We start from the raw sequence: 20,606 nt of genomic DNA, 5'->3' as shown, positions 1-20,606 counted from the left end.
GTATTTTAATGATGAGAATTCTAAAATAATTTAAACTAAAAAATCTTGATTCAAAAAATAATTTTTTTATCAAAAAAAAATAAAAATAATTATATTATTTTTTATTATTATATTATTTAATAATTTGAATTTATATTTTTATTCAGAACATTTGATATCCAACTTCGATTGTTTGCTGGTTACACAATAGGCTGGGAAAAAAAAAAAAAAAAAGGAAAACAATTGGATGTCAACGTCATTTGAGGATGCCCGTTCAAAGGGCTGAATCAAGCTCTCTACCAAATCATGCTGAGACGTGGCGTACGAAGCACCGCTAACCATTGATCAATCACCAACGCAGCGGTTACCCTTTGCCGCAACATAACAAACTCAGAAAGAAGAAGGAGCGTGTGTCCCGTCGGAGGCGTGTACCACTCACTCACTCAGAGCGCTCCGCCCGCAGATCACCCCCAGACCCACCTCATCGTTTCAGTCAAAAGACAGCATTGAACCACCAACCATGGCCTCTTCCTCTCTACTCCCTTCTCTTTTGTCTCCTTTCCCCACCCGCCCTCCCAACCACCACTTCTTCTTCAGAAGGAAACCCCTTCCCTTGGTCACGGCCTCGTCCCTCGGCAACCCCCCTCCCAGGAGCAAGACCGGGACCAAGACCAGCACCGGCTCGGGCTCTTGGGTGAGCCCGGACTGGCTTACTGCTCTCGCCCGCTCCCTCGCCCCCCGCGACGACTCCGGCATCCCCGTGGCCAATGCCAAGCTGGAGGACGTCTCCGACCTCCTGGGCGGCGCCCTCTTCCTCCCACTCTTCAAGTGGATGCTCGAGTACGGCCCCGTCTACCGCCTCGCCGCCGGCTCCCGCAATTTCGTCGTCGTCAGCGACCCCGCCATCGCCAAGCACGTCCTGCGCAGCTACGGCACCAAGTACGCCAAAGGCCTCGTCTCCGAGGTCTCCCAGTTCCTCTTCGGCTCCGGCTTCGCCACCGCCGAGGGCTCCCTTTGGACCGTATATAGCTTGCTCTCCCCGTCTCACCATTTCTGTAATTACTAGGGAATTATAAGCACCGACATATCCACAAATATTTGTCGCGCAACCAATATTCGTACTTTCGTTTTTCTCTCGATCCCAAATTTGATGCTTAGTTTTTTTTATAATACTTGATTTAAGAAAAAAAAATCTTCGACATATATGAATAAATGCTGCATCTGGTTGTGTGTATGGATGATAGAAATTTATTGCAGGCGAGGCGCAGAGCAGTTGTTCCATCTCTTCATAAGAAATATTTGTCGGTGATGGTTGATAAGGTGTTCTGCAAATGTGCTCAAAGATTGGTGGACAAGCTTCGGCCGTACGCTGCAAATGGTGCTGCAGTGAACATGGAGGAGAAGTTCTCTCAATTGACCTTAGATGTGATAGGCTTGTCTCTGTTCAACTACAATTTTGACTCGCTTACTTCAGATAGTCCGGTTATTGAGTCAGTTTACACTGCATTAAAAGAGGCGGAGGCTCGCTCCACTGACATTTTACCATATTGGAAGGTAGGTTCTTTGATCAGCTTCTGTTTTTCATATTTTGATTCTTAAAGTTATATTTCACCGAGCTTGTGCAATGCATGTTTTTAAAAAAAATAAAATATAAAAATTCAAGTTGTAGTACATAAACATAAAATAATGTTAAAAAGTAATTAGATTTTTCTTGTATATTTGCTGACTTTTTTGTGTATTTTCTCATATTTTTTATCTGCTCTCACAAATATCATGGTCATATATTTCCCTATCCATATACAGCTGATGTTTCTATTTTTTCTAATTTGTTTACACTCACAAATTTTTATTATGATATTTTCCCTCTTTGTTTGCAACACGATTTTAAATTTTAAATTTCTATTATTGTATTCTCACAAATGGTGCTGAGAGAACAACACAGAGAGAGAATATTTTTGGTATGATCTTACCAAAAAGGAATATTACATTTTCTTTTTTTTTTTCATAATTGGTATTTTCAATCTGTCCTTATTTGTTTTCCATTACGTTTCTTTGTTATGACCCTTTCCTTGTATGTTTGTATTATATTTTTTCTTATTTTGTTGGAGGCCAAGATTTTTGATTTGCTTATTTCCCCAATTATAATTAGGTAAAATCTCTTTATTTATCTAATCTGAGATTTAACTTTGTTTCCTTATTTATATAACCAGGATTGTATAGGTAATCTAGAAAAGATGGAAGGGTACTTTTGGGATGATAAAATGACAGATGGAATTTGAGAGGAATATTATCAGATTTTGAAACTCCCTATTTTTATATAATAGAGATACAACTAACTCTCAGATAGTGAGGTGGGTGCTAACCAGTTGAGCTACCACCTTTGTTGGCCACATATAAAGCTAGTTGCATGGTTGAAAACAGAAAATCTTGGCACCTAGTATTATTTATTAATTTTAATTGAACGAAGTATGACATTGCTTTTAGGAGACCTTTGGTATGAGGTGGTCCACCTAGGATCAAGGATGATTCAGGTAGAGGTAATGAGAGCATTGTGTTTGGTTGCACCCTAATAATCCTACGTTGCAGTGATCCCAAATCATCCCCACTTCTTTAATCACTATATAACACGATGAGATGAATATCCAAGATCATCCCAAAATGGTGATCTTGGACTGAAATATGTTGACCAAAATACCCTTCATGATTGCCACAGTCTTTCGTGGGAGACACACCCGGCGGAGTCTCCATGCGAATGAAGGAGAGAGGCTGCTTTGACTCCCTGCCAACTTTGCAGAAACTCATAAGCAAAGAGGCTACTTTGAGGCATAAAAGAACAAGAATGGGGTAAAATAATGTGAAAGAGTGCGGAAGAGAGAGTGAGTGAGAGACTGAAGAGGACAGGTTCTTTAAGTACACTGTACAAGCCTTAGAGTACACCATATTCTTTACTTTTGCCTCTCACTTTTTGCTGCTTCTTTTAATTTCACTGTTCTTTTACCTGAAGCCAGTTTTCTTCCTGAATGCTGGACTTATGAGAGATGTTCTCTATTTGAGATACAAGGGGCTGAAAAAAAAAAAACTTGATGTTCAAAGGTGCTCTGCTGGGGCACCATAGCTCAAAGGTGGAGTAACTTGCTACGAGACAAGAGGGGCAAGAGATTTTTTTTCTTAACCTTTTGCCAATGGAAAGCCATGGTTGCTTGATAACATGGTCCAAAAGCATGCGGTCAGACAAAGTTTTTATCTCGGTAGAGTACCAGTTCATAACGGTATTAGGCATCAATATGATATTTTTAAAAAAATCTCATCTTTGTTATCTCAGCTAATATAAATTGATATTTCAAGATATTGGCTAAGATGAGATATTTCTGTTTAGTACTGTAAGTGGATTGGTTTGAACCATTTTTGAACTAAAACCAATTTAGAAATAGCCTGATCCTACCAAAATGGAGATACTCGGATTCAACTAGGATTTAAAAATATGGCCTGTTTTTTATATAAATTGAATTTGGATCACTAAGTATCCCAAAATGAACTGAAACGAACCCTAACTAATCCAAAACTAATAAAATATATTTTCTAATTTTTCTTGAATCCAGTAATTTTATTCACTTTTAGTAATAACTTTTATACAGTTAATTATCATTGCATATTGTTGACCATAATTTATATGTGGTTGCCACTCAAAGCATATGTGAAATAGGTTGTTAATAATGTTTTAATCTTATTTAATGATTTTTTTTTGTCGAACAAGTTTATGATTAATTTAGCAATCTACTACTATATGTTTCTTATAATCTGTGTGAATTATTCCTAAACTGAATTGACCCAAACTATCTGTTGGATTGATAAAATTAATCCTTAATCTGAGCTGATCCAACCCAAATGTAAATGGATCAGGCTTTAATTTAATTTCTTAACCCAAGTCAAATATAGATTGCATTTGGATTGAGCATGTGATGATTTTTTATCTGTCCTAGCATATTAGGGGTATTTACATTTTTAATTCATAAGAATTGAGCATACATAAAAAATCCTCCTCGCATGTCTTAGGGGTATTTTTAGTACTCTATGGCTAGGGATCTTGGATTTCCATGACATACCAAATGAGTTACTCATGGATACTTAAGGATCTTTAAATACTTGGGCATGACATACCAAATGCGGTGATCTTAAATCACAAGTGATCAGATTACCCTAGGATGAGGATTACTAGTGAAGTTAGATCACTATGGCGATCCCATTTGGTTCACCAAATGCCCCCTTAGAGTTTAGTTTCTTGACTGCAGTTTCTATTATCCGAGGACTTGATAAACTTAATAATTCTTATTCTTGATGTTTATCACCATATTATACCTGATTCTTAGTATACTTTGTTCTTCTGCTTTATTTGATTGTGTAATGCTTTTCTAATTATAGCAACATTACTTTTGACTGAAGTAAGAAGACTTTGAGATCTTGTGCTTGTTTTATTCTGCTTTCTGCTAAGCATGAACTCTTTTGTAACATTAAACCACTACGATCTGCCATGGCTGCTCTTAGGAACATTCTAGGAAGTGAGATATTTCAAGAAAGATTTTGAGGTTTTCCTTGTTGATTACTTTCTAGTAATGGACGCAGAAATAATCTCCTTTTTTTTGGAACCTTATGATGACTATCCAACTTCTGGAGCATTGGTTTGGATCCATTTGAGAAACTAACCTTTTATCAGATATCACTGACATCAATATTTGGCACATGCTACTTCTTTTTCTGTATTACAAAGAAAGATTCTGACTATGTACCAAAAAAAAAAAAAAAAAGAAAAATTCTGACTGAGGATCCCACTGCTGTCCACCTTTCTAAGGGCACTTCTTTATCATATACATCCATGCTGCATTAGCAGAAACTGTATTTCCAAATGATGGATATAATGGCCATGTTGTATGTGTTGAAACATCGGGTCATCCATATCTCTGATCCTTATCACAAACCATTAGTGCACCTTGCATTATATGTGGTATTTAGTGAATTGAACATCATGAAATCACAACGTTTCCCATGTGCATGTGCTTGTTTGTGTGTGTGCCTGCATGTGTGCACACAAGGCCACATGCTAAATATTTTCTCATACAAAGTGAAGATATTAAGTGAAAAAGATGCAAATTATGTTGACTGAACTTCCTAATGCTTTACTTCCTTAAAATGCATTCTTTCTTCTAGGCATGTTTAAGCAAATTTATCTTTGCCCTTGAGGATAGTACTTACTTAGTTCATTATTTACTGTTCTTCCAATGATGTAGCATTATCTACTATCCTTCTAGTATTGTAGCTCAATCTCTTTGTCTCCCTGATGTTCATAAACATTTCTACTGCTTTCTAGCTCAACTCTTGTGACTTCACAATTGTCAAATTGCTACATCATTCTTTCTCTTTCCAATTTGACTTCCGAACTTCATGGTAGTGGGAATCAATAGAAAATATTTCACGTTTGTAAGGTGCACTTTCTTTCCCTCTCTGTTTTTCGTAAGAATTGTTTAGACTTTCTCCCTAAAAGAGTGTATTCTAGCCTCAATATATCACCAATTAAAGAAAAGTACCTCAATTTTATGTTTAATACTAATTATTTAAATGTTAGAATGGGAGTGTTACATATATTTGTGCATGCCAAATGCTATTGATATGAAAATCTATTGTCAAAATTTGTCATCTCTGAGAATTTAAACTCTTCCTCAATTAGATCACGTGCAGTGGATCTCAAGCATGTCTTTCTGTTTGTGTTGGGCAGGAAAGAGAACATATGATTTCTCCAACAAAGTTTCTCAAATAGTTCTTCAATAAGATTGTAATAATCCTCATTAGTTGGGCTCAGCAAAACCAAGCATTAATGACTTAAAGTTATCGGTAGATAATCGCCTGTCATTTAAATGGATTTCTTGGCTCCAAAAATTGATGTTATATACTTTTTGCCAATGTTATGAAAATCTTCTGTTTGACTTGAATACTGATAAGTGCATTTTGTATATCCTATTTAAATTACATCTATATGTTGTATGTAGTTTCATTGGTGAATTTTGATACCACATGTGTGATAGTAGTTTTATAAGCATGAGGGAAGGAAAAATTTTAAAGCTAGTAAACCACAGTTCTTGTAAGAAATTGGATTGACTACCAGTGAGTAACAATATAAACTTTTTCATAAACTCTTAGGCAGGGTAAATATTTCTTACCATCTGCGATGCGATTATATGAGTCAACATGATTCAACTTCTTATTACTTCACTTCTAGCTACAGTTTTCTTCCCATTTCTGCTGCCTCAAGTTATCTAAAATTTTACTGTTACTAATTTGAACTATATTGAAGCAGATCTATCTTCTAAGGAAGATAATACCTAGGCAGATAAGAGCAGAGAAAGCAGTTACCATAATAAGAAAGACTGTTGAAGAACTTATTACAAAGTGCAAAGAGATTGTAGAGGCTGAAGATGAACAAATTGATGGGGAGGAGTATGTAAATGAGTCAGATCCTAGCATCCTTCGTTTTTTACTAGCTAGCCGTGAAGAGGTCTTTTAAAGTTACATTTGCCATTTACTTAGCGGCTGAAATTTTTCTTATTATGCTTTGAGTAGAATATAGTTGTGGTGGATTATGTTATTTCCTTTACTGTTGTTATTTTTGTAGGACCAGTTCATGTTTCAGTTTATTGTTGAAGTAATCACTTGCTAAAATTACGTCCAGTTCTCCTGATTCATGTGCCACAATAGGCAGGATGGAAACTACTTTCAATCTGTGTTCTTGGTCATTTTTTTTCATCTCTCTAATTCTTCTGCTTTTCTTTCTATCTTTCTTTCTTCTTTTAATTCCTTCTCTTCTCTATTCCCTCATTTCATAATATGTTATTAAGTATAATACTATTTAAATTCACAAAATCATGGTGATGTGGAATAGACTTAACTTAGGTCAAGTATTCAAATAATTTGTTTTATAATGTATATTGATCATATGGTTTGTTTGATGTATTGCTAATTGTTGAAAAAACTTATGGCATATAATATATTGAACATTATTATTTGTTATAGTTTACTAGGAAGAATCTTATGATCAAGTATTGGTAGAATGTGCCATATTTGTAAAGACTTTTTTGATTTATCTATATTGTCCCATGGTGTTGATCTATATAGGTGAAAGTGTGAGGCATAATTATTTGTTATTCTAACTTTTCTTGTGTAACAATTTCTTGAGCTTCTTAAGGCAGCTTGTAGACTAAGTTGTGATGATGATAGGTGCCGTTACAATGTATTGCAACTAGATATCATGGAACAGTCATTGCATATCATGCAGATTCTTGGCATGCATTGATAGTGAAAGGTAGATATATAAGAATATACAAAATTTAAAACCAACATGCTAAAAATTTTGTTTTATTTTTAGCAAACTAGTTTAGTTGCTTTTTACTAGTGTAAAGACATTTTTAGATGGATATACTTATTTTTAACTATCGATAGAAATATAACAGATCACCATATATATCTATGCTAATTGTAATTTAACATGATTGTTGCTCCAGTAATTTGTGTAATTAATTTTAATTCCACGTTTAAGGTACTAATTAAGAACAATATAAAACTACATAGGAACTCTTTTCTATGTCATGCATAACAATATATTTTAAGAGTTATACAGTTACAGTTGATACCTTGTGAAGCTCATATACTGATAGTTGTACTAATTAAGAACAATATAAAACTACATTGGGACTTTTTTCTATGTTGTGTCTAACAATATATTTTAAGAGTTATATAGATACCGTTGATACCTTGCGAAGCTCATGCACTGATGGCACCATGAAAGCTTAAACATGACGGGTTACTTTGATTTCTATCCTTTAGTTTGATGTAGTCATGTTCAAAATGTACAAACCCTCACCAAGAGTTGGAGAAAAGCACTAGATCATCTATAGTAAATGCAAAGATTATTCAGGATGGTTGGCTGCATGTTTAAGTTGAGAAGGACATGTTACATGCTCAGCTCCTACTTCTTGACCTGTATCTAGACATATCGGAGCAGTACTCATCAAATCAGCATGTGTTATTAGACCCACATACCCTGCACTATGCCAATGACATGCTGAATTGGTAAGTTCAATAAAGAATGCAAGATATAAGTAGGCACCTTAATCCAATCATCCTTGCTTTATATATTGTTATGGTGTACTTCTTATGATACTTCCAAAGATTATATATATAATTTTTGATCTTTCTAAGTTCTTGATGGTTGATAGACCAAAGTTAGAGGTTACATTAATTACTCAAATTAAGATTTAGAAATATACAATGGAGGGGATTTTTTTTGTTCTACATAAAAGTTGGCTTGACTACTGACTGCATTTGGCATTCCTTATTGTCAAAATATATTGAAGGGGCCTCAGTAGTTAGAGCTGTGAAAATACCAATACTGGGTTGCTAATGTTAATAAGGGTTTCATCAGCAAATATGGGATAATTCTTGGGATCATATGCCCCACACCCCCACCAAAAGACAGAAATAGTGAATACAGAAGGAAAATCTTAAATTATTGAAACATGTCTACCGAAAAATACATGATGTCAAGCTACATAATATCCTAAGTGCCAATATATTATTCAATCCGTCATAAAACATTGATCAGTTTATAGCATTATTATGGCCTCCAGTTGTTTATATAATTTCTTTTGCTTTGCAGGAAATGATTACTATAGGTATATTTATCTTGCTTGTTTTGTATTTACCATGATATCTTCCATATATTTCAGGTTACTAGTGTACAATTGCGAGATGATCTTTTATCGATGTTGGTTGCGGGTCATGAAACAACTGGCTCAGTATTGACATGGACACTTTATCTTTTAAGTAAGGTATTGCTATAAGTTGTCTTACCTCATTGCATTTGTTAATTGGTTTTCTAAAGTAGCACTGGCACAGACCATCAACCCAGTAGATAATTAGGTCAGAGATCAGCTCAGAACTCAAATGAGAAAAAGGAGAGATTTCCAATACTACCACTTTGATTGTACTCATAGTTAGTAAGTTTCTGGCTCCAAAAGCTTGATGCTCAACCTTTTGTCCCTCTTGATGCTTATGGACATGCACTTATACCTGATTACAGTGTCTTATACCATGATTTCATGAAACCTTGTTACATTTGATGTTATATTATAAACAGTTTTAACTTTTAAGACTTGCCACTCTAAATCAAATCTTGGTTAAGTTGGATTGGAATGGCCAGAAACCTGTTCAAAATTATTTTTGATGGATCGAGTTGAACATAATTTCATCTAAATTGCCTGAGTTAGGGTAGATGAGTGGATCCATGGTTTGCCGAATTGCGCCAAACTGGCCGATTCAGTGCGTACCAAACCCAACCAGTCGGCCATCGATGCAGTTCAGGCTTTTAAAATGAAGCAGCTCTCTTAGCTATTAAACAACTCATATCTATCAAACTCTTGCATGGTCGGCTATCAAACGGCCCATGGCTATTAACTAAAACGGATTGTGATTCATTCTTACAATCATCCTCCTAGCTTGGCATACTCGAGAGGCCACCCCCTTCGCTTGTGAACATTGCCTTACCTCTACTCCTCGCCTACCTAGCTGCTTGCGATGTTGGACCGTTTCCTCCCTCTCCCCCCTCCTCTCTCTGCCTCCTTTTCTCCTACTTCCCCTATCTCATCAGCAGATTGGCTCTCTCTATATTGGTACACCCTAGAACAGCATGGTATGCATCTGTACCATGCCGAACTGGTCACTAGTTGGTATCCCCTCCAGTAGCAGTTTAGCAAACCATGGCAGATCCAATTACTCTTTTGGGATTGGCTAAGTTTTTCATGAAACTCTACTAAATCATTCAGACAAATCTTCCTTAGTTCTATTATTTGATGCCACAACATTTGTATATAGTATTCACCTAGACTCTTGCTACCATTTCAAAACCTTAGATAAGATAATTAACTTTTTGATCTTCAATGGATTTAGAACAAAGGTTTGCCATACTGATCAGGACTAATATGCACTAATCGTATCATATTATATTGATGCTGAATTGTCATATGGTACGGGGGTGTATTGACACTCAGTATGCTGAACCAGCTCCAGTATCGGATGTACTAACACTAAATTAGGATGGTACTGGTATAGGGTCTAGTATCGAGGTGTTGTGTCTTGCGTGGAATTATTGATAGTTCTTCTAGAATACACTAATTTCCCATTCAAGTTTTCTTTCTTTTGCACATATTGAGTTGCCCAAGTCAAGTTCCTTGTAATTATACTAGGTTGATGAATGTCACTAGCTCCCAAGGCAAGTTCTAGCATTCTCTTTCTTAAAGAAGAATCTTTGCATGTGCTTCAGGTATTCCTCAAGTGTTTATAGAATTATGAAATTGAAGGCAAGGATCTAAGCAAGCATTATGGATAGAATATGGAAGATTGTTCTCAATCTAAAACATAAATGACAATCTAAAAACCTTAAAGATTCAATAGAAAAATGAAATCAACAAGAAATTTAATAATGACAACAGATAGTTAGTAGTTCAATTATGCTACTACATCTTTTTAATTGCAATAAATGTAAAGTGCCCTGCATACCTTAAGTCATAAAATGTGCTAGATAAGATGATAGATGCATATCATCATAAGAATTGTGAAGTTGATAATACATGATCTCATTCTCATACATTAGTACAATAATACAAACAAAAAATAGAACATTAGGAGTTCTTCAAAAACTTTAAGTTGTTTGAAATGCTAGAATTGGATCCCCAGCAAGTCTATATTGTGCGTTTGATTAATCCAATATGAACTTGTTTGAGTTGTAAATATGTCTTTTTGTTCTTGGAGTGAAGAAAGAGTCTTAAAATGTTGAAATCAGCATTTGCCGAACAAACCTGTACCAAGTGGTTCGGTCTGTCCCAAATTGAACCGACACAAAATCGTGATGTTTGGCCATTCAGGTTAGTTCAGCTTATTAAACCGTCTTGACCCTTCCTTTGGTCGCTTCAACTACTCTCGCTTACTCTCTCTCTTTGTCCTCTTCAATGTCACTTGATGTCGTCGACCTCAAATGATGCCGAAGACAACATTGTGACCCTTGATCAATGCTATGGAGCCCTCACCACATCTCCTGCCTTGACTAATGGTGAGGGTTAGGGTTTTGGGACTTCTTGTGGTCATCATTGACAAGGTAAGCCCCTCCCTCCCTCCCTCCCTCCCTTTGTTTCTGTTTCTCCATCTTCCTCCTCTCTATAAGCCCCCCTCTCTCCCTCCCTCGCTCTCTCTTCCTCTTCTCTTTCATCCTTGAACGACACTAAAGACGACTTTGTTGTCCTCGATCAATGCTAAAGATGATGTTGTCATCCTTGATAAACATCAAAGATGATGTTGGGGCTCTCAATTGATGCCGATGCTGACTCCTCTTGCTTAGTACACCCCTCTCTCTCCCCCCCCTCTTTCCCTCTCCATCTCCCTCTTTGCCCTCTCCTTCTCTCTTTTGTCTTCTATCTTAACTAGTTCTCCTCCTTTTAGGGTTGTGGTTAGAGTTTTTCTATTTCTCCCCTCTTTTTCTTCTAATTTTTCATCTATGATACATTTCAGTTCAGTATGTTACGTATTGATACCATACCAAACCAATTGCTAGTTGGTACGAGCTATGGTACCGGTTTGGCAAACCTTGGTTGAAATTGATGAAGAGATACATTTTGATTTTGGAACTTGTGTGCAACTTCTGAGTTTCTTTAAAGGAAATTATACAAATTGTGGTGCAAAATATTTGGGATGCTGCAAAGAAAATTGATTCAATATCAGACCGGAACCAGTTTGACGTATAATAACTTAGTTTTCTATGCAAAGAATATTTGTTGACTGTTTTTCAAAATATTTACATTTTGATTTCATTTTTTATTTCTGTAACATACAAAGTATTTGTGAACAAATAGTTGGATGGAAATCATAGAAATGTGCAGATTATCTGGTAGAAACAATATCTTTCTTTTCTAAATAAAAGAAATGATGCTTTTTTAAAGCATGCTAGGTTAGTATGACTTGAACAGTTTATCTAATTTTTAGTGATAGAACTGATGTTTTTGAAATAAGAAAAGAGCATGATGGCTGTAATGATAAAAAAAGACTACATATATTCAATAATTAATTGCAACAGTAGATTCGTTATGCATTAAACTGCATGATAAATCCCCCAAACTGACATGTACCATTCTAGTGAAAATGGAAGGAGATTACTTATTTATCATACTATTTAGTTCATGTTTTCCTGGTAGGGAATTTCTGAATCTAAAGTTTTTGAAACATTTGTGCATATTGTATGCTTAATCCTTATTAATTAACACTTGCGCTTATTGTGATTTTTAATATTACAGCTTCCTCACATTTTTTTTTCTAGAAAAAATGTTTGTATTTAATTTATCAGTGTGATTTTAACAATTTTAATCTAAATATTGTAGGATTGACACATAGATTAAGCAAGAAGATAATCAAATTTACTTTATGCCATTTGATAACATGAATTCAATTTCTGACGTGCCAGAAAAAACCAAGAAATTTCCTTTCCTCCTTGGAAATCATGTGTTCCATTTGTTGAAAACAAGCTTATACATGTATATCCTAATTTCAAATGCATTGAACTTGGGGTGCCAATGCCAGAGAATGGAACTTCTCATTTCAAAAAGATTTCAAGTTGAGCAGCTGGTGGTTCTCAAGTAGCTCAATTCCTACTAAGAGTACCAAATATCTAAATTAAGCATGTTACCTTTATCTGCATCTCTTGCTTAAGATAAAATATCACTTCCATTTAACATGTCAATGACCTTTGTGGGACATGTAATGTTGGGTTTTCTGTTGCTACGTTCTTCCAAAATTTATTCTTACTTCCTGAAGTGTATGTTTTTGAAGAATACTGCTCTTGCATTGCAGTATTTGGTCCACAGAAGTGAATTTATACAAGCCTGTTCACATGCCTATGTCTTTTGATGTGAATGGATTGCTAGAAGAATTAGCTTTAAGTGTAGTCAGAGAGACTATTGATACAGCCTTTGTCAAATGGTTATCATATATTGGTGCCAATTCTTAGTAGGACAAGCAGAGGAGTTAGAATTGTTAGTCTATTTTCCCATTTCTGAGGTTTTTGGGCTTCTTAAGCTATTCTCTGGTGAATAGCTTCCCAATTGATAGTTACCGCTCGAGGCTATCCCATAGCCCTCTAAACATTTTCCAATTGGAACTCCATGGCAAGTCAAGCCACTGTTGTTCAGGTCTAATTGTCAAAAACATGATTAATTATCCTGTTTTAGACCGTAATGTGGATTGCATGAAAGTGGACAACTATTTGTGAAACAAATAGTTTTTCTTGAGATAAACAAAAATATGCTTCCATTTCTCAAGATCTTCGATCAAGTGGAAATTCCTATGTAGGGTGCCTCACCCACGTCAGTCTCTCTGACATACCTGCTTCCTGTGCTCTTTCTATTCTAATTTTTGCTTTTAAAGGACCTGCTTCTCGATGCCTGCACCCAAATATGCTCCAGATTAAGTAACTAAGGTCTGCTTAATTGAATAAATCATTACCTTGTGACCGTAATTCTTTTAAAAAAAATAACAGCCCTCTAGGTCAAGTTCTTTTTCAGCTTTTGTTGACCTATGTGATCCTTTGCTAGGGTGAAACAAGCTTTATAATCATCATCTTGTTGATGGATGTTTTGCTATTAGCCTTATCTTCCTTTAAGTTCTCCTAAGTCCTAACATCACAAATCAGGTCTTATTTCTTCCAGCTTGCTTATTTGTCACAAGGTTGCTGATTGGTGGAAATGGACATGATGGATTTTTAGTATAAATAATTAAAATAGTTTTTAAAGATAATAATCGAATCAATTGATCTGCTTGTATTTATTGCTTTTTCGATGAGCTTACACTATCAAGAAGACTGTTGGATATTTTTTATGGTACCATGCATAGAGAGGTTACGTGAATTATCATGACTACATCATGGTTATTTGTTTACAACCAATTTGTTTCCCATTATCTAGTTATATTCTTATACCTTGCTGGAACCATCAATTCCAGATTTGTTGACTGTTCTCTTTGTATAATTAAAGGATTCATCTACTTTAATAAAGGCACAGCAAGAGGTTGACAAAGTTCTACAAGGAAGACTTCCTAGATATGAAGATGTCAAAGAGCTGAAGTACTTGATGTGTTGCATAAATGAATCCATGCGTCTTTACCCACATCCTCCAGTATGATGCATGCTCTTTTATCTGCATGAATACTAGTTTATTTTTGAAACATCACATCTTCCGATATGATGCATGCTTTTTTGTATGCATGAATACAAGTTTATTTCTGAATCTTAGTTCTCTAAAATTTGTAGGTTTTGATTAGGCGGGCTCAAGTTGCTGACATACTTCCTGGAGATTATAAGGTTAATGCTGCTCAAGACATAATGATTTCTGTGTATAATATACATAGGTCACCTCAGGTATACATTGGATTCAACTATTGCTGAAAGTTTCTATTATTCCACATAGTAGAGTGACTAGAGTCACTTGTGTTCATGCTCTACCTTTTACTCAAACTAGATACAATCTCATATCACTGGTGGAGATCCATTATGAATAATACATTTACAGTGAGCTGCTCTTTAATTATCATAGTATTGTTAGAGGGTGGTATTGTCTGCTTGACCTTCTCTTGGTCACCAATGCTGCTTTGTTGAGGTAGTTTTCCCATGTATCTCATCACTGCCCACTAAGTTACACATCTGCATATTATTCAATACATTGAAGGACTCAATAATCTTTTCTTCTCCCTCCTTTTGAAGCTCAAGGCATTCATCAATGCTGCTTGGTATGGCAATCTAATTGGTTGATAGTCCACACATAGTTTCCATGCCTAAAGGTTTCCTCATTGCTTAGATGATTGGAAACATGGCATAATTTCCTGCTGCTGTGCTAATGCCAACTTTTGTGCAATGAAGCTCACTTGGCTCACTTTCTTCACGCTGACTGACATCACCGTTACACCACCAGCTCTATATTGTGATTACAAATTGTATAATCATAAGCAAATGGATGAAGCATATTAAGATTGATTGCTACTTTGTCAAACAGAAAATTCAGACTACACTTCTACTTTCTTACATGTTAAAAATATCACCAGGATCTTTCAATCTTGCGTGTATGGACAACACATAGTTCTTGGTCCATATTGAGCTTGAGTGTGGCATTAGGTTTTGATGACTGATACATTTATAAGTTCAACATTTTTCTTGTTTTTGACCTGCTTTTACTCAAAAGAGCCATAGCTTACAATTGTGTATATTGGTCATGGGACCAATGATAAAATACATTCCATTATCACAACTCACTGAGCACTTACTCTTCAAGTTTCACCTTTGGTTAGTTTGTTCCGACTAGAATTATCTTTCCTGGTGTGGATGTAACCTCACCTGTATAAGCAAGAGTGCATCTGTCTCCGAAATCAGATTTGAAGCATGAAGCAAGTCACTTCATGGTATAGAAATATTTCTCTTCCCAGTGGATTCTAAATTATCTACTTACTGTTCCTTCTCATTTCCCCTCTATTTCCCCCCTTCTTATGTTCCCTTCCTTTTTATTCCATGGCTGAAGGTGCGTACTTTGCTTTTTGTTAGGAACCCATTCTTTGTAAATTTGGGTCAGTTCAACCTGGTCCATGTAGTAGGGCTCAAATAACAAGAAAGGCAAATTTCATGACTTCTGATGAACATGAGCCATGGACTCATATGGAGAAACCTTAGCTTTTCAGGATGGTGGAAAGGCATCTCGTCCATACCCCTCAATGAATCTTATATAAACAACAAATTCTTAAAGCATGCTCCTAAACCTCATGAACCAAAATTGTCAAACCCTAAATGTGAATTTCCTAAGACCCATAAACAAGTGAATTGCTGTCCAAAGAAAAGTAAATGCAGAAGCAACTGAAATTCCAATTCTGACATAAGGTATATTGTCTAACTGCAAGCATGATTAAGGCCTGGAAGTGGGAGAAGTGCAGCTGAGGTGTTCGGAATAAATAATAATATTTTAAACAATCTGGAAAGCAATGGTAGAGCTAAAAAGATTGCTAGCTAGCTAGAAATGAAATGGCAGGAAATGGTAAGAGGTCAGGTACAGTTCTTAGGGAAGTTGCAATAATTAGAATAAAGAGAGACCTGGCTATTATTTTTGGAGGGGAAAATGTAATTCAAAAGGAGATATGAATCAGCATGCAAGAAGTATATGAAAGGTTGTATGATCTCTAGCATAGGAGCCACTTTCTTATTGCAAAACCAAGTGGCATTACTGCGATTCCTCGTTCTTATGTATGTCAAGGCTCAATAAGGAATAACCAAAACCTATTTGGTGAAGGAATAGTGAGTGCTGAGTATTATATTGCAAAAGTAGAGGGTGCAGCTGTCTCAAAATAAGGGATAAAAATTTAATGTTAATTTACTTCAGTACTTGAGATTTTAAGAAACTAAGATTATGCATCATTTCACAATAAAATGGTCAGCTAATCCAGCAAGCTAGATTTCTTCTTGTAGAAAATTTGTGAGAGAGGGGGGGAAGAGAGACGCTTAAACTAACTACACTTAAGAATGCCAAAACATTAAAAATATATATAATTTCATTAAGTAGGTCCTGTATGTACAAATTATGGAACATTTTGCAGCTTAGAGATATAATTAAATTGTCTACATATTCATCTTCTTTGAACTCAGCAACTAAATTTTCTCATTAGAAAATGGGAGATATTGACCAGATATTCCAATTCTCTAAGTTTGTCATACTTGCCTGTTTGAGTTTTTCCAAGGTGTGGGATAGAGCTGAAGAATTTCTGCCTGAAAGATTTGACCTGGAAGGACCAGTTCCAAATGAGACAAATACTGACTTCAGGTTTGTTTGAAGATTCTTTCTATACATGGCTTCTTTTTCCCTATTTTTGGTTGAGAAGATCTATTTGTGAATTCTTACTTGATATAATTCCAAATTTGCTAGCACATAAGGTTGTTTTCTCTGAACTTCTCATCAAACTAGTTTTCACTTTGATCTTCTAGCTTTTCTTGTAAATCATAACCATATGTTACGTAAGTGTTAGAGCTTTAATATTCTAGATAGATTAATATACTGCTGTATATCTATTGGAGATTCAAACTATTTCCTCTTTATTGCATTATATGTGATGATGTATGCTTTAGATTCATCCCGTTCAGTGGAGGGCCACGCAAATGTGTGGGAGACCAGTTTGCCTTGCTTGAAGCAATTGTAGCACTAGCAATCTTTTTGCAGCATATGGACTTCAGACTGGTTCCTGATCAAAATATCACCATGACCACTGGAGCTACTATTCATACAATGAATGTAAGTGCACAATTGTCTTAGAAGTTTCCTGCATATTTAATACTAGCACACGCCATTAACATGTGGAGAAAGAAAACAGTGACAATGTGAATGGAAATGCAAGGATGCGGGCACAACTGGTTGATCATGGAATGTAATCTTTTTTTTCTGAAATTTTATCTAGAGTAGTGGCCTTTTGAAGTATATATGGCGAAGTTCTCCACTGTTTTCTGGACCAACCTAGATGAATTTGTTAGTGAAGTCACTCTATTTCTAAAATTGTGATGTGTCAATCAAATGACACTGTTCCTTTTTATTTAATAAAGTAATTACTTTTATCTGCCTGTTCTGAATGTGTGCATGCCCAATGTTTTATATTGAGAATTATCTTTGATGCTTACTGATTTGAAGAAGTATTATCTGTAGTAGTTAGTATCTCGGCACGTAGAAGTCAAATTGAAATGGCTTCTTTTTTGCAGGGTTTGTATATGACGTTAAGTCCACGGAAAGTGCAGCATGATTGTGCTTTTCTTTGAGGTAAATATTATTTCACTAAGGTAAATATTATTTCACTAAATTATGTTACATCACTAATTATATTCTATGGCATGCAGCAATGAAAAAGCTATTTTGTAGATAAATATTTTTGATATAACTGGTACAATGTAAAATGAAGCTAAGAAATGAGGACTTGGGCATGGAAACTAGTAGAATCATCGAAAATGGTTTATGCATAATTAATGATATAGGCTACCACTGTTATTAGTTGCATATAGTACAAATGCTATTTAACCAAGAAATTTAAGCGCACAGTAGAGAAAGTATTTATTGTATATCCAATCTAAAAGGTGGTCTTCAGTTCATGAGCAACATTGGTAAGCCTGGGTCCAGAAGCTTTCAAGGATGACCAAACTGCTAGAAATTTGTAGTACGTTATAACAGATTTAGAGTATAAAATGTCATAGAACTAAGTTTGATAAAAGCATGTGGAGATCCATGGATGGGGACACATACGTATAAGCCCATAATAAACCAGTATCAACTATTTTCATGACTAATTTATGTAAATGGGTCGTTGCAATAACAAATTAACATAGGAATTATATCATTAATCAAGATAAGCAAGTATAGATGCTAAAACGTTAAAACATTTATGCTTGCAATAATCCAATCATGTGATTTTAAAATTTGACATCATACTCCATGTGGTAATGCATATCATAAATTGAAATAACCCTGCGAAGTTCAATAGTTAACATCTTATGAACCGTTTCTTTCATCTTCAGTGAATCAAGCGGGGTCAATTACTTAACATGAGATGGAGGCTGGAGTGAGGATCACATCAAGGCTTCCAAGTACCATGTGGGATCATTTCTATATTGCTGAGCATCATGGGTTTATAGGTTTTCTATGTGAAACCATAATAAACAACCTGCCACGTCAGAAGATTTTCCAAGGTTGTTTGAACATTTCACTGGGCAACTTTTGCATCTTGTATGTAATGCTAACGATTGGTTAATACATTATTTAATATTGTTCAGTCATTCAACTGATTCCATTTCTTCTATGATTTACTTTAATGTAGGGAAAAGCTGTCCATGATATGAAACTTGGTGAACAATCAAAGTTAAGTGAACGTTCAGATGTGAACAGCACCTGTTCTTGCTCTCAAGGATGACAGATTGTTCGAAGATGCAAAAGCAGTGCAGCAAATTATTCTGATCAAGAGTGAAAGAGGTTGACCACCGTTTTTGAAATAATTATATGGTTACAGTGAACCAGCTTTTTCCCCTTCTTTTTTTTTTTTTTTCTGGGTTTGCTTGGTTGGGGAAGTGTTGCCCAGATATGGAGTTTGAGAGAGGGGTGAATTAAATTTTTTTTAAAATTTTAAAGATTAGTGCACTAAAACAATGTGTTAAAGTGTTTGAATGGAGATGGTTGATTTTCAATAAAAATAAATTCAAATACAAATGATAAAATTGCAAGTATAAAGCACAAAAAATAAGTAAAGAGAGGCAAACACAACAAACACAAAGAATTATAGTCGTTCGATGTCAATCTTGCATCTATATCCATTCTCCAAGTTCTTACTTGCGAATTTAATCCACTAAACGGATTTTAAAGATTACACCATGTCGGACACTTCTGACCTTTGCTATCCAAACAAGAACACTTATTTTTAGGTACAAGTCAATCCTCAATAATCCGATTCAGGGTTCGGATTAATCCAATTGAATTTTGAAATCCTCCAAAACTCAAAAATTTAAAAACAATATAAGAAAAATAGGGTACAGAAAATTCAGCACACTATCTCCTTAAATAAACATAATAAATGCAATAAAAATACAATACTTAAGGGGAAGAAGCTTTTGCTGAACATCCTCAATGAATTTCATGTTTGATTGTTGCTGGAAAATGGTTGGTGAAGTGATTAAATGCTTATATTTCTCTCTTTAGGGTCGATAGAGCTTTTTTCAGATTTGAACTTGAATGCTTTCTTAATCTTATGATTTTTTACTTCAAGAGAGCATTTATAGTCACCATTTATCTTTGAGAATATCTTAGAATTGGTTTAGAGCCATTGGAGAGTGTTTAATACGCATTAAACGCACCAAAAGCAGGTTGAAAACTAGCCGTTACGAATTCGTCCAGAATGGATCGTCCCACTGTGTCTGGAAGTCTCATGGGATGTCTTATTTGGTCAGTCTAAAAATCAAACTTTCTGTTTTGATCTCAGGATCTCAGAGATCATCTCAGGTGGATCGTCCACTGCATGGATCGTCCTAAATGGGTCGTTCTACTGCATGCCATAAGTCAAAAAGAAGCGTGCCGGCTACTCAATGAAAAGGGATGACCTAGATGGGTCGTCCTATTTTGTTGCAACCTAATTTTTCATATATTTAAGGTTCGAAATTTATCAGAATATTTTCAAATGCTCTCAAATGGATTTAAATCAATTTGACACTCTTAAAGGACTTCGAAAATTTTTCAACTTACAGAAATTTTAACTTTGGCATACTTGATGAAATTTTCAAACTCAATTTTTTGGACTATCTAAATATCACAAAAATATTCTCAAAGATAAGAAACACATTAGTAGTTCCCTCAAATAGTTTGCGATCATCAAAATCAATTTTTGGAGCAACAATCACTCTTTTTAATGATGACAAAATATTTGAGTGTTCATAAAATAAGTCTTAAAGCTCAAGAAATTTGGGTTTGTGAAGCACTATAGGAATATGCCAAAGA

General features: G+C 35.3%; 1 protein-coding gene across 6 annotated transcripts; it reads left to right on the top strand.

The window, feature by feature from the left end:
* The first annotated feature begins 376 nt into the window (after window positions 1-376).
* On the top strand, window positions 377-19,209 carry LOC105034264 (carotene epsilon-monooxygenase, chloroplastic). 6 transcript variants are annotated; one of them, XM_010909342.4, is made up of 11 exons: window positions 378-1,000; window positions 1,237-1,533; window positions 6,326-6,523; window positions 8,751-8,852; window positions 14,094-14,234; window positions 14,369-14,476; window positions 16,831-16,913; window positions 17,231-17,378; window positions 17,837-17,894; window positions 18,644-18,814; window positions 18,943-19,209. In XM_010909342.4, the coding sequence occupies exons 1-9, from the start codon at window positions 500-502 to the stop codon at window positions 17,891-17,893; spliced, it is 1,635 nt and encodes a 544-aa protein (XP_010907644.2). In that variant the 5' UTR covers window positions 378-499; the 3' UTR covers window position 17,894; window positions 18,644-18,814; window positions 18,943-19,209. The 6 variants fall into 6 exon arrangements, with proteins under 6 accessions (XP_073101683.1, XP_073101684.1, XP_010907644.2 ...); XM_019846936.3 differs by having other exon boundaries at window positions 17,216-17,378; window positions 17,837-17,914; XM_019846935.3 differs by having other exon boundaries at window positions 379-1,000; window positions 17,216-17,378; window positions 18,644-18,851.
* The last annotated feature ends 1,397 nt before the right edge of the window (window positions 19,210-20,606 follow it).

The sequence above is a fragment of the Elaeis guineensis genome, chromosome 11 (genome assembly GCF_000442705.2).
Source record: "Elaeis guineensis isolate ETL-2024a chromosome 11, EG11, whole genome shotgun sequence".
Lineage (NCBI taxonomy): Eukaryota > Viridiplantae > Streptophyta > Magnoliopsida > Arecales > Arecaceae > Elaeis > Elaeis guineensis.
The sequence above is the reverse complement of the archived record's forward strand: the minus strand, read 5'-3'. Positions and strand labels throughout refer to the sequence as shown.